The 15,382-nt window shown below is 38.5% G+C and overlaps 2 protein-coding genes across 2 annotated transcripts; both read left to right on the plus strand.

Annotated features, from left to right (window-relative positions):
• The first annotated feature begins 4,015 nt into the window (after positions 1-4,015).
• On the plus strand, positions 4,016-4,858 carry LOC120288784 (ethylene-responsive transcription factor 13-like). Its single transcript, XM_039302935.1, has 2 exons — positions 4,016-4,284; positions 4,342-4,858. Exons 1-2 carry the CDS (start codon positions 4,016-4,018, stop codon positions 4,856-4,858), a joined length of 786 nt encoding a protein of 261 aa, XP_039158869.1.
• Positions 4,859-14,181: 9,323 nt separating this feature from the next.
• LOC120288785 (ethylene-responsive transcription factor 13-like) lies at positions 14,182-14,825 on the plus strand. The gene has a single exon (XM_039302936.1). The coding sequence runs from the start codon at positions 14,247-14,249 to the stop codon at positions 14,823-14,825; it is 579 nt and encodes a 192-aa protein (XP_039158870.1). The 5' UTR covers positions 14,182-14,246.
• Positions 14,826-15,382: the final 557 nt, after the last annotated feature.

Below are 15,382 nucleotides of genomic sequence, written 5' to 3' on the forward strand. Positions count from 1 at the left end.
CCCGCAACGGCCCGTCCCGTTTGGGTCACCGGCCCGAGTCGAACCCAACCCGCGGATCCGACTGGGTCGGTTTTATTTTTTATTATTATTTTATATTAAAATAATATTCTAAGAAATAATAAATAAATAATTTATTTTCAAAAAAATCCAAAATGTTTTAATTTCTAGAAAATCGAAAAATATTTAAAAAGTGCTGAAAAATGTTTTATTTTCTAAAAAATCGAGAAAAATAAAAAAATTATTTTCCAAAAATATTTTGAAAAATATTAAAAAATATTTTATTTTCCGAAAAATAAAAAAATAAAAAATATTCCATATTTTCCAAAAATGCCAAAAATACAAAAAAAGCCAAAAATTCATGAAAAGGCAAAAAAATTCAGAAAAAACCAAAAAGACTTGTATTTTTCCAAAAAATACCAAAAAAATCCGAAAAAAATCCATTTTATATCCAAAAATTAGAAAAAGACTCAAAAAATGTTTTTCTTCCCGAAAATGCATGGAAAATCCCTCGAACATCCAAAAGCCTTAGGGTTTAAACAAGATTAGGTACCGAAAGGGCATTAGTGATTAACTAGTGTAATCAAGTCCCCGATCCTAATTTCTTTGGTTGCGCGGGAGTGAGTATTTCTCCTGATACTTCGCTTGGGTTTCTAATCAACCCACCCCAAATCGATTAATGGCGACTCCATTTTAAAAATTGATTTACAAGTTAAAAACTTGAACCATTAAGTCGTGAATTGGTGGACTTGGGAGAGTCTGGGCTTAGTAAATTCAGCCGAGCCATTAGCCTCCTTAGGCGCTCGTAACCGACTGCGGACGCTGAAAAAAAGAGGTCGCGACAGTAAGTAACCTTAATTTCCGGGAAATAGCAGGCTTTGAATTAGACGTAAAGAGAAATTTACATGGTCAGTCTTGAGATAGAGTTCCCAGCTTTGTCGAGGTTTTAGAAACATAGCATCAGGAGGAAGTTCAAACGAAATCCACAATCGTTCTTTCAGCATCCTTCCTCTCCAAGCAAGCTTTATTAGTCAAAAGAGAATCAAAAACATATTATTCCATAAATTTGATGGGAGTGTCGATCCAGATTTTAGAGTATCTAACTCCACCTGCTATGTCGTTTATACTCTCTATTGATAGGATGGAACAAGAGTCTCGTTGCCCAGTAAGTGGGCAGGGGTTTGGGGCAGCCTGGCGAGGGTTGTAGGAGCAGTGTCTCCAGTCACCAAAATGTTTTTATAGTTTGAATTCATATTTTATTGATAGTTTGGACTTGAGCCTATGTCATTATCTCTCTTATGTAATTGGAAAATGTAACAAAAATGTGCGATGTGCTAATTATAGGGAAATTATTTGCTGGATATAGCCTAATTTAAGGGAGAATCGGGATAAAGTCTTGTGTCTTGACCGTTTCTCACTTTTACTCTTTATTTCCTTGTGATTGTGCGTTGAATCCTAACACCATATTGGAATAAGTGATGTGGAGGTCCTTAGCAAGTTTCAGACCATCTCCAATGGCCCAAAGTCTGGCCGCAGAACTAGTGGTATGGTCAATGTAGCGAGTGAAACCAGAAACCCAATTGGCAATTGCCATTTGCATCCCAAATTAAACCTCCCCAGCCAGCAATATCAGGGTTACTAAGAGTCGAGCCATCGAATTTAGCTCGAACAAGTTCTAGGCCAGGGGAGTCCCTTGCACAGAGACGGCTTCCCTCGCAGGGTGGTGCTTCCTTTTTGCAGAAACACCATAATGTTGCAGCAGCTCTTACAAGACAAAGTCCCTTTAAGTCATGAAACCTGGTCTTGTCATCAAAAGATTTTGCTACTGCGTCACGGCCGAAGTTACCATTGAGCAAAGGGGAAAATGACCTTCTCAGACTGTCCACATATCATCAGTCCAGAATAAAGTTTATCATCGTTAGCAACATTCGCAAATCCCCCTAAGAAGACCTCATCAGCAGCAAGGAAGGTGATGGATGATTCAGTAGGTTTGCTTCAAAGTCGGTCCTTCATGAATCGGTACCATGTTTTCTTCTTTGGAATCGCATGCCTTGATGAATCAGTATGTTTGCTTAAAGAAAAGCAGGTGTAAGCGATGACTTAACAGCATCAACTACTCTAAAAAAAAATTCCCAATAAACAACAAAAGAATGTAAATGACAGCACTAAAGGAAAAAAGACAGAATCTTTTTATAATTAGAACAAAAATACATTAAATTGATGATAGTTTGAGTTCTTGATACTTTCTAGCAATTAGAAATACTATCCAGAATTTCAGAAATTACTTAGGGCCCATCTGTTTTGGGATTATTAGGCAAGATTGTAAAATATATTCCGAGGGAGTGATTCTTAGAAAAAGGAAATATTTTTGTTGGACTTTTTAAATGAGGCAGAACTGATATTTCCATTCTTGGTACTAAAAAATCTAAATAGATCTGATTACAGAACATGATCTCAGAACCTTAGACTCCGAATGCAATGGTTGGACTCAAGGCACAAGGCATCGAGCCCACAAACCAAGGGTTGAATCCAAGCACTTGGACCTTAGAAGTTGGAAGATGAAAACCCAAGATTCAAAAGGGCTAGACATGACACCGAGGACCATGAAAGGGATATTTGTACATATCTAGGGATTTCCTGGGACTCGAGACATCTAATTAAGGTCGAGACATCTAATTAAGGTCGAAATCCAACCTCGATGCCCACAAACTTGGGACCTCGAAGCTCGGACCTAGACTTGGGTGCTCAGTCGAACCTAAGACCTTGATGCGAACTTGGAACCTTGGTACTCCTAGGTTACTAACTTCATTCCCATGTTAATCATTTTTATTATGCCTAGCTATGTTATTGTTGACCATAAAAAATTTCTGTCCATTTTTAATTTCGAGCAATGTTAAAAAGTAAAAATTGGGAAATATCTTGTCTTCTTTTGTTTTCTTTTCGCTTTTCGCCACATTGGGCGCGTTTGGTAACATTTTTGTTTAAAAATTGTTCTAGGAAACAGAAATAGAAAAAAGTTTTTGTTCCAGGGAACAATTTTTTAACAAAAAAATGCGTTTGGTAAACTTGTTCGGGAATAAAAATAAACAGAAACACATTTGGTAAATTTGTATAATTTTTATTTCTTTTATTTTTTAATTTTTTAATTTTATTTTTTCTATTTTCTTTCTTATTTTTCTTATTTATTTTTTCTTTTCTTTTTTTCTTTTTCCTTTTTTCTTTTTCTTTTTTTTTTTTTCTTCTTTTGGCGGTCGCCGGCCTTGGCCATGGCCGGCGACCGGGCAAAGAAAAAGAAAGAAAAAGAAGAAGAAAAAAAGAGAAGAAAAAGAAGAAGAAAAGAAAAAAAGTGTTTCTAAATTTTGTTTGAAACAAAAAATAACTTTTTTTCTTGTTTCTGTTCCAGATGTGTTTCTCGGAACAAAAAATAATTTTGGAACAAAACGCACCCAAACGCGTTTTGTTCCTTTTTGTTCCCAGAAATAAAAAAAAAAAAAGTGTTTAAAAACAGAAAAAATAAGTGAAAACAAACGCAGCCATTATTTACGTTTCCATGCCACCAATTTTTTTTTTTTTTTTTTTTCAAGCAATCAGTCACTGGATCCATTAACACCTTCAGATCTAAGGTCTTCAGATCTAAGGACCATCATCGTCCTTACCCAATAAAAATAAGACGAGCGTGCCCCATGCTTTTTAAATAAGATTAAGAAATACATCACTTCGTGTCTCCTTATGATTAAAGAAGTCCATTCGAGCATTTGAAGCATGTGCTGAGAAGCTCTTTGATCATCACCAGATGCACCTTCGTGGAATCTACAGATTGTCTTGGGAGTTGGAGCTAAATACTTTATGAATAAACTATCGAAATGATGATCACTACAAACCAAGCTCAACTTATATATATAGCTCCCAGTTAGACGATGTTCTCAGCTGTTCGGTCTTACTTCAGAAACCAAATCATCCCCTTCGATCTTCCACGATCAGTGATCCTCAAAGCTACATATTCTCGCCAGAAACGAAAATGCTTCAAGAAATCGTCAGTCCCTTTGAGACCCATCAACGCGATGCTTTGAGATCCATTTGGGAACATCTTCTTGGAGATGACTTCGATGATGGAATCAATGCAACATTCTATGCACCGACTCCTGCGCACATGTACTCGAGGAGTTCGAGCTTCAGCGATCTTTTACTGGCACAGAGTTGGACCCAACCGCCCCTCGAAGTCGACTGCTCTGAGGACATGTTGGAGTATGGCGCTTTGCGCGACGCGCTCCATTCCGGGTGGACGATGCCTTCGGCTTCGAATCAAGAACTGGATTTTGAAGTGTCGACCATTGGTTATAATAGCATTGGTCTGGCTTCAAATCAAGAACTTGATTTCGAAGCAACGACCATCGATTATAACAGCATTGGTGTGACGATGGAGGAGAAACCGGAGGTGGTGGAGCATGAGGTACAAGCACCGGTCGAGAAGACAAGTTACAGAGGAGTGAGGAGGCGGCCGTGGGGAAAATACGCAGCTGAGATGAGGGACCCCAAGAAGAAAGGGGCAAGAATTTGGCTCGGTACTTATGAGACACCTCAGGACGCGGCACTCGCCTATGACCGCGCAGCTTTTAAGATGAGGGGGTCCAAGGCCAAGCTCAACTTCCCTCACCTCATCGGCTCCTCCGACTACGAGCCCATCAGGGTCAGCACCAAGCGTCGGTCCGCTGAGCCTAGCTCGCCATCCAGTGATGACGGGTCGACCAGGACGAAGAGGAGAAAGAGGGAGGTCGATTCAGATGCTGAGGCAGAGTTCGGAACTTCAATCCTTTCCCATTTTGGATACGGGGTTGTTAGGTGTGTGACGAACAATTTTTAATTTGATTGTACTCGAGACATTATTGTCTTCATCAATGAGAAGTCAATCAGGCAATTTTATGTTGTGCAAAGACTGTCAATTTGGCTTTTCCTACTCCATTTCCTTAGAGTTTTGTTCTACTTAAAGAATAGCCAATATAAAAGTGAGTAACGAAGTCAAAGAATTCTTAGTGTATTAACCTTATTTTCCAGGAAATAGCAGGCTTTAAATTAAACGTAAAGAGAAATTTACAGCGTCTATGTCTTGAGATAGAGTTCCCAGGTTGTTTCAGCATCCTTCCTTTCCGAGCAAGCTTATCTGCACATCGGCTTCGTTACCTGTAAGCGTGCCTGGTTTTAGCCCTCTCGAGAGCTTTCAGTAGAGTCCTACGATCATTCAAATGGGAAGTGAAAACGAGAATTTTCAACAAATTTGATGGGAGTGTCGATACAGTTACCGAAGCATCCAACTTGTTGGATTTTGCGGAAGCGTGTGTGTGCAAGTGTGTGTGAAAGCACGGAGAATGTATTTCTCAAGTGCGTGGTACAAAAGTTTAGGAGTTCTCTTAGTTTCCAGTTGATGTGTACATAGGCCGACAACTTAATGTCTATAAACTTCGTTCACAGCCTTTTCTGCCGACTTTCAGTAAGAAAAAACAATACGTATTTAACTTTTAGAATTTCAGCTTGCAGTTGCAAGCTGTTCTCTTGCATGTTACAGCTGGACGTTCCCTAGCTCCAGTTTGTTGCAGCTCCTGCTTGTTGCCAACTCCGACAATTGTTGCCGCCACTTTTCCTTCAGAATTAAGTATACTTCATTCTCAAGCATGCGTGGGCTAGTGTGTTCTAGAGCTTTTCAAAAATAGATCACTTTTTAACACAACTCCGCCTCCAGATAATTGATGTGGAGTTCCTTAGCAAGTCTCGGATCATCTCCAACGGCCCAAAGTTCGGCCGCAGAACTAGCAAGGTGGTCAATGCGGCAATTAAAAACAGAAACCCAATTGCCATTTGCATCCGGGGAAACCAGGGTTGCTATTAGTCGAGCCATCAAATTTAACTTGAACCAGTTTGAGGCCGGGCGAGTCCATTGCACGAAGACGGTTTCCCAGGCAGGGTGGCGTTTCCTTTTCTGCAGAAACAGCATGGTGTTGCAGCAGCTCCCACAAGACAAAGTTCCTTCAAGTCTTGAAACTTGGCTTTGTCACCAAAAGACTTTGTTATTGCGTCACGGCCAAAGCAACCAGAGAGCAAAGGGAAAATGGCCTTCTCAGAATGTCCAGGTATCAGTCCAGAATAAAGAATTCTTACCATCATCAGCAACATTCTAACTCTCCCTAAGAAGACCTCATCAGCACCTAGGAAGGTGATGATTCAGTACGCTTGGTTCGAAGTTGGTCTTTAATGAATCGGTACCGTGTTTTCTTCTTTGGAATCGCATGCCCTGATGATTCAGTATGTTTGCTTAAAGAAGAGCAAAGGTTAAGCGACGAGTTAACAGCATAAATCACTCCAAACAATATATCCCAATAAACACTAATTCTGGAGAGTTTTTTTAGGCTTTTTCGTAATATAATGTGCCCGTCCGTGTGCCCGCCCAAACCAAGTTGGCATGCGATGATTAATGAGTATAAATTTTTTATCTCAGGCAATACTGTTCGTTTCCTATTGTCACTACTATAATTTTGATTCTCATTAGTAAAATGTCGTTAATGCGACGGATATGCACAAAACTTACTATGTTAATCAGCTAGGTCACTATAATTTTGGCGATGGTGACTTACGCAATACCAATATTGGTATTGATCCCGCATGGCAAAATGTGACGTACGAAAGAGTTGGAATTGCAGTTATGATATGAGTCACCTTTATGATTATTCTTTTGGTCTGCCAACTTTTTTGCTTCATTCACAAATTGTGTCGCTAAGACCACCATGTGCATGTTGGCATCACACCTATTTCTAGCATGCCCCCTTTTCCAATTCACAGTCATGATGTAGAATGTCGAACGAATAGATACTAAACTCATCCGACTCATGACTTCTTTATCTCGCATTGACTGTCATGTTGATGTGTTTCACAATATTACTAGTTTTCACTATCTTCCTTTGCCTCTTTGGATACCCCATATTGAAAGTCGTCAGGCTGATCGTGTCCAATCTCACAGTCACTACATCCACTGATGCCAATTGGAAAGCTGCCCTCTTGGTGGAAAAAGCCTAAAGATCTACAACAATTTGTTCTTCCATAAAGTCAACTGCTTCTCTACTAACATTGGTTCATATAGCAACACTTGGGATTGGCATCAACGGAGCCATTCGTGCTGTGGGCTACCGGTAGGATTATGATAAAGGCGAATATGACGAAAAGGCCCGAGGGGGCGGTGGTTTAGGATAGGATCGAGAGTGGAGGTCGTGAGCATAGTGGCTGTCGAATTGGGTATGAAGATGCAAAGCATGTACGTGCTTGGGTCGTGGTGAAAGAAAAACTACGGCCACATTAAAGCACACTGTGACAACTTGAGGGTAGCTTTGGCGAATTTAGAGGGGAGGAAAGCTTAGTCATCGGCGATAATCTTTTGTCCAATAATTTTTCATCACCCTTCTATATTGATGTTAACTAAATCCATCCACGGCCCCAATCTTAGGTGTTGCTATTGATATTAAGGTTCATGAGCTTGCCTTGTATTATTTTGCCCGATATATAACTCAATTAATTTTTTAAAGTAAAAATCAGTACTTGCGAATCTCGATAGATGAGATGGCCTGCAAGTTACAACCCAACCCCATTTTTATATATATTTAGTACTTGCAAAATTTCATGTACCATTCAAAAATCATGGATCACTAAATTTATGGAAAAGAAAACGAACATTATGGCCAATAAGAGTTCAAGGCGGGCTTGTAAATCTTACTATCAATAGCAACTCTTAAGCGTGGGTTTGTGGATGGATTCAGTCAAAATTGTTATAGAAGCCCGGTGGAAGATTATTGGACTAAATTATCGCTGAAACCTAAAGCTTCACTCCCCCCATAGACTTTGCAAAAACAACCTTCATGTCGTCACAATGAGCTTCAATGTGGGAATAGTCATTCTTTCACAGCCCAAACACGTACGTGCCTCACATCGTCAGACCCACCCTGACAACCACTGTCCCTACGGACCTCCGTTCTTAATCCATGTCCTCCACCACTGCCTCCTTGGGCCTCTCCATTGTCATATTTACCTTTATTATAGTTTCGTCAGCCAATCGTAGCACGAATGGCTCTAATGACGCCAATGCCATGGATTGCATTGTGTCCCAATGATAGTCGATGAAGCATTCGACTTCATGAAAGTACAAATTTTCGTAAATCTTTGATTTCGCCACCAAGAGGGCGGCATTTCAATTGGTCCCGATGGATATGATGACTGTGATACTCAACACAGTCAGCCCCGCGACTTTAAATATGGTAATTAGGTCCATTGTGGAGGTAAAGGAAGATGGCGAAAATGAGTAACGCTGTGAAATAGATTAATACGACAATCAACGTGCAACAAAGAACCATGCGTAGTGTCTGGCATCCATTTGTTGGACATTTTGCATTGCGGCTATAGGTTGGAAGGAGGCATGTGCGGAGTGAGGCAACTCGTGACTGCTGTTTTCAGGTCGAAATGCAGTGGAAGAGATGCCATGGAAAAGAGGAATAGGGTTTTCTAGGGTTTTGGATGAAAGTGAGAAATGACTTTGACTGTGTAAGAAACCAATGCCAAAATATGCAAATCAAATATATAGAAAACGGACTTTACTTGTGTAACAGTACTCTTACTTTCGTCGAGTGACAATAGAACTTGAATTGTTCGTTTTTTTTTTTTTTTAATGACTAGCACCCAGATACTTACTTGTCGTAGAAAATGATTACATTTGCATGTGTGCAATAGTTAAAGAAATAAACCTGACGACATTATTCAGAAAAATAAAGTTGTAGAATAATTAAATACAAATTTTAGATGGTGAAATATTGGTTCTAAATAAATAAATTAAATTAAATTCAAGAGTCCATAATTAGAGAAAATTAAATATCCAATATGTAAATTATATACATATTTATATTAGACTTTTTTTCAAAGTTTTTTATTTTATTAGCAAAGGTACACGGGAATCCCAAGTGTAATTTTCGCGACACTTTTCCGTTGGGGAAAAGGATAGGTTCAGAGGTGATGTCGAGTTAGGACCAACATTCCCTATTCGACGCGAGTTCTCCCAAACTCTTATCTTGGGCAATCTTGAGATATTCAATTTCGAATAACCCAAAGAGAATTTTGTATTAGGAGTTGAGATCAACTAAAAACCAAGATAGGTATTGGAGTATACATCACTTTCTATATAACCAGAAATCTAGAGTTTGAGACTTGATTACACTAGTTATCTAACTAGTGCCATTTTAGTATCATAACTTGATTATTTGTAAACTAAGATCACATGCGGTTTTTTCATTCAAACATGACTTATAATTTATGCCCAATAGGTGTCCTATGCAATGTTTTTAAATTTATTATGGTCCTAAATTGTAATCTAACCATTCAATTAAAACAGAAAAATCACAATGAAAAAACAATATAAAAGAAGCACAATCAATTCACTCAAAGATAGTAGTGAAAGGATAACTAACGAATGAAGTGCAGTAAAAGACTCGATAAGAATCGAGCAAAGAATTTAACATAGCCCTATTATTATCATTATTATCAGGATGGTAACCCTCATGAGCTTAGTTCAAATTGAGTTCAATTTCTTTTCTAAAAAATTGACCTTCTAAAACTAAACTAGATCAAATGTGTCTACTAAAACCCAAAACCATGTGTACACTAACTAAATGAAATTAAGCTTATTTTAATATTAAAATCTAACTACCTCATCAATGCCTATTTTCTTTATAACTATTTTCTAATTTTCTTTATTTTATAATTTCTTTTATTAGTATTTATTTCTATATATGGGCCACGGATACAAATGTGGGCTCTTATATCAAGCCCCCTCAATCTATTTAACCCATTTCCCCAAAATTCAAATTCAGCCCAAATATATTTTAATGAAGTTAAGCCCAAACTTTCCGACACTGTTCAAGCCCAAAATTCATTATTGAACCTTAATTGAGCCTATCTTGAAGGACGACTGCTCCAAGAACGTACACTCTAATTCTGTTTTCCAATATAAAACCCATCCTCTTATTCTCCCCTTTTCTTAGTTATAGTTTTATCATGCAGTTGTTATTATTATTATTCATCATTTGTGTATCGTTACAAAGAAACCTTGATGACTTATTTTTCAATCTTAGACAATTAAAATTTCAACAACAATTCATATCGGATTGGAAATCGAACAACTTATCATTAGCCACTGCCAATTTCTGGAACATGATTATCAACCACCTCTGTGTTGCCAGATAATCACCGCACTCGTTGGTCAGCATCATCCACCCATCTCGATTTTCTATTAACTCAATGATATCTCATTCATAGAACTCGAAATGTAGAGCTAATGTATATAGAGACATACCCGCGGAAACGAGATCGGAGCACAGAAATCGGACCGTAATGATCGAGTCGTTTCCTCGGGACGCCCACCGCAGAACCACGACAGCAGGCAAACCATCCGGAAATAAAAGAAAAGAATATGTCAGTTGCAGTTAACAGATAAAATCTCAGAAAATCGTATTTGATGACTCATGAAACAACCGATGACATACAAAACAACACCGGGCTGTCTTCGGATCGAACGAAAAATAGGCGTCATCTCGCTTATATTTCTCTGCGACATCTCCTCAGACGTAATCAATATCGAGCGATGGTTCTGGATGGCACGTTATAGTAATGTTTGGATCTGACGCCATCGCATCAACGCGGATTTCAGGTCAAACCACGAACAAAAGCTTCAATATCAGTCAGATTTCCTGCGAACATTACCATGACGTTATTTTTTTATATTGTTTCAGATCAAAGATTGAATCGAGATGAGGAGTACTTGGATCTCACCTGCACTTTTGCTCGCATCTTCATCTTCTTCGGACGCCAGCGAGAGCGAGAGAAAGCGAGAGTTAGCCACAGAGAGAGAGAGAGAGAGATGAGCTCTTCCGTTTTTGAGGGGGCTTCAAGGACTCTGGTCATTTGAACTTTGATAAGATGGGATTTCTCTGTTGAGATTTCGTGGGTTTGAATGGGCCAAAGAAAGAGAATCTCGGATATGGCAGCGCTAACCGTCGCCGGCTGAAGACTAATCGGATTGACTTAACAACTCTATTTCTTCTTCTTCTTATTATTATTATTTTTTTATATGAATGTTTCACTGATCGACACAAATTTAGGTGCTAATGATAATTTATTGTGTAATAGTATTGAGGCTAAACATTGTGCAATTCGGGTATAAGTTACAGGACTAGGAAACACTTGAGATGAGGGAGGAGTCTTTAATCTTTGAACTCGAAACTTTTAGGCTGATTCAGGATTTTTTTTATCCATGACCTTGTACTTAAGTAAGTATCAAATACATTTCATAGTTGATTACATTTCATAGTTGACTTAATAAGTGTTGGTTCAATTTGTGTTATTGACAAATCGTCAAAAAATAAACTAATGAACCAAAACTCATCAACTTAGCATTATTTTTACCTTAAAAATATCCCCAATTAAAAGATAAGTGGTTTTTTAGAAACCTTAGTTTCACTTTGGTTGTTTGCTAAATAAATTTTCTTTAAAGTACAAAAGCTAATTCAAAATTAGGAAATAAAACTAAGCGAAGGATAAGCATGTGTGCTTAGATTAAAGTTTTCGTTCTTTTACTGTGGTGTCTAAAATTTAGTGAATATTAAGTGAAGCTTATTCAAGGAATAAATTAAGTTATCCTTGAAATTATCTTGATCTAATTTTGAATTGAATTGAAAAATAATGCATTAATCACATTATTAACCAGAAGTTATATTTCAAAGTCTGAGTATCATTCATGTATTAATATATATTTCTTGTTTTGACTTCATCACAAACTACATGGATAAACCAATATATTTAAAGTTACTTTATTTTTAGAGAATAAAACCCCAAATTATACCCATTATAACATATTTACCGTTTTTTTTTTGTGATACAATAAATCCTAAACTTATATCTATGGGATACATTTACCCCTCGTCAAGATTTCGCCAATGAACACCACTAAAATCCGCGTTGACATTGCACTCATGTGGCTTCTCGACGTCTTTTGGCTGAAAAATCAATATGTCCTAAGGGCACAAGTTTGGAGTTTTTGATGTTACAAAATAAATTTGGGGTAGATGTGCTACATTGGGCATAGTCCGAGGTGTTTTCTGTTTTTTTTCTTCCTTATTTTTATATGGTTTTTACAAATTTAAAACCAATGAGATGAATTCAAAGATATAAGTGTTTTGGAATGATTATAGAAATTTATTTCAAAATATTTTATCCTGATCTTTATCAATATTATTGATCAAATACATTTAAAGATGATTTTCTTTATTTATTTTCAGATTTAAATTTAAATCTAAAAAGTGATAGATGTGTAAGCATGACAAGTCACTAAACTAATCATACTTGGTTGAATTTAGGCTACGTGCACATGACGAGCAAAGGAGCAGTTATGGCTTTGTTGACTCTTAAATTTTACTCGACAAATTAAGCAATAAGTTATTGTAAAAATTTTAAAAAGAAGAAGAAGTAAATAGTGTTAAAAAGAACTCAAAAAGAATCATGAATAATAAATAAATAAAGATATATAATGAATAACAAACGACAAAAGGCCAATTCAATCTTGGTCCAACTCGCGCAGTCGACATCCGCGTGCTTGAAGATATGATTTTCTATGCACAAAAAACATAACAATTGAGCAAAAATCCTCTTTCCGGTTCCCCCCTCCTTTGCCGATCACCCACGGCCACCACCTCCGACAGCCACAACCTTATCATCGGTCATCGCTCACACAACGGAGAGAGACCCATTGAGACATTCCAGAGAGTATTTTTTGAGTGACATCACCAATTTTTTTTTTCAAAGGATTGACATCCAAAAGAGTTCTTTCTTGTTTCTAATTCATCTTCATGCCCAAGATGACTCAGCCATCATCGGACTGTTGCTCCGGCGAAGCATCTGTTCTTCTCTGTCTTTTTTGTCATGAATATCCAAAGAGCTTGAATTCGTGTCCAAAGCCTTTGTTTGGGCACCAATAACTGTTGACGAAGTCTCACAGGTTACGGTTGCTAATTCGTTCACCATTCGCGACCTGTGATCGCATCTTAGCCATTGCGGATCAAATGGCTGATAATCGTGAAATGCTCAACTTGATTTATAAAGTGTTTCACCGCCGATTGTTGCCACCGACGTGTTTGGGACCTCCTTTTGTCAGTACAACAGTCAATCGAGCTTGGCCAGGCGAGGTCCGAATCCTAAGCATAAGGTTTGAAGTCCGAGTCTTACCCCAAAGTGCTAAGCTAGGTTCTCGGGCCCTATATTCGTGCTCCAGATAATGATGATAATCACGTTGGTGGGGAGGTCAAGTCCGGATTTTAAATATTGAAAATTTCAATTCTTAAGAGACATAAATCCTTTATGGTAATTTACGCCTTGTTATATTTTTGGTAGATTCAGAAAGGAAAAAAATTTCCGGTCCATCTTTTTACTTTCAAAAGATATAAAATAAAAATAAAAATGGAGAAACATTTTCGATGAACAAAGGAAAATGACATTTCTTACAATATCATGTCACCATTACAATGCTCAAAGCACTCGAGTCATCTCCTATACTTCATCTGTAATTTTTCCATGATCAGCGCTTCTCGTTTTCTTCTTTCGTTTTTCCGCCACATCCTGTACGTTTCCGTGCCACCAAAGTTTTCTTTCTTCTCAAGCGTCAGTCATTGGATCCATGAAGCAACCCTTCAGATCTAAAGAGCCACTATCCTTGCCCCCTAAAAAAGGAGGAACGTGCCCCTTGCTTTGGCTTTTCAATTCAGAAAAGGATAAGAATAAAGTATATCAGTTTCTGTCTCTCCTGAATAAAGAAGTCTAAGTGAGCATTTGAAACACGTGTTGAGAATCTCATCAGTCATCAGTCATATGTCATCGATGACTACATGGCACTTTCCCAGAAGCTCCATCCAAAATGTAGCTCAACCTATATAAAGCTTTCTCTCTCATGGTCTTTTCAATTTCACTCCTTCAGAAACCAAATCATCCCTTCAATCTTCCACATTCAGTGATCTCAAAGCTGCAAATTCTAGCCCAAAGCGAAAATGCTTCAGGAAATCTTCGGTCCCTTTGAGACCGATCCATGCGATGCTTTGAAATCCATCTGTCAGCATCTTCTTGAAGAAGATGATGATGATGATGCTGTCAACGCAGCATTTTCTACACAAACTCCAGCAAACATGTGCAGGAGGTGTTCAAGCTTCAGCAATCTTTTACTGATGGAGAGTTGGAGCGAGCTGCCCCTAAAAGTCGATGACTCGGAGGACATGGTGGTGTACAGCGCTTTACAAGATGCGCTCAATTCAGGGTGGACAGTGCCTCTGGCTTCAAGCCTAGAACTGGATTTCGAAGTGACGACCATTGATTATAACAGCGTTGGTCTGGCGACAAAGGAGAAACAAGAGACAGTGGAGCGTGAGGTACAAGTGCCGGTCAAGAAGACGCATTATAGAGGAGTGAGGAGGCGGCCGTGGGGAAAATACGCAGCAGAAATGAGGGACCCCAAGAAAAACGGAGCAAGGGTTTGGCTTGGCACTTATGAGACGCCCGAGGACGCGGCATTGGCCTATGACCAGGCAGCTTTTAAGATGAGGGGGTGCAAGGCCAAGCTCAACTTCCCACACCTCATCGGCTCCACTGACTACGAGCCCATCAGGGTCAGCCTGAAACGTCGGTCTGCCGAGCCTAGCTCGCCGTCCACGTCTAGTGGTGAAAGCTTTCTGACAGGGACGAAGAGGAGAAAAGAGAGGTTAATGTAGATGCTAAGGTGGATTTTCAAAGTCCAATCCCCTTTCACATTCTTGATGTGGGCTTGTTGAGTGTGGATGAACAATTTTTGTTTTGACTGTGGAAACTACAGTTTAGTGTTTTTATCCCATTCCATCAGGGTTTGTACACAGGAAAAGAGTACAAAAAAGTTCTTTGCTATAGATTAATCGACAATTACCCTTTTTTTTTATTGGAGAAGTTCCAAACCCAGCCAAAATGATGTCATTTTAGACATTAATCCTCATTCAAGTTAAAATTAACAAACATTCGAGAGAAAAAGTAATAAAAATCCCTATTAATATTTTCCCTTGATTAAATTGGATGGAGTTAAGAGAGATTTTTTTACAAAAAAAATAGAGATTTACTCGTATCAACTATAAGTTTTTAAAACTGAAAAAGAAAAAAAACTGTAAGTTTACACACCCTGTAGTGGGCGAGTTAGTTAGAGTACACACTAGCCACACGAAAGGCCAGGGTTCGATTCCCCTACTCGTCACGTTGCGCAACTTAAGTGGGATGCCATGGGTGGTAGAACCCTGCGCTAATA

This window comes from Eucalyptus grandis, chromosome 10 (genome assembly GCF_016545825.1).
Source record: "Eucalyptus grandis isolate ANBG69807.140 chromosome 10, ASM1654582v1, whole genome shotgun sequence".
In the NCBI taxonomy this organism is placed as follows: Eukaryota; Viridiplantae; Streptophyta; class Magnoliopsida; order Myrtales; family Myrtaceae; genus Eucalyptus; species Eucalyptus grandis.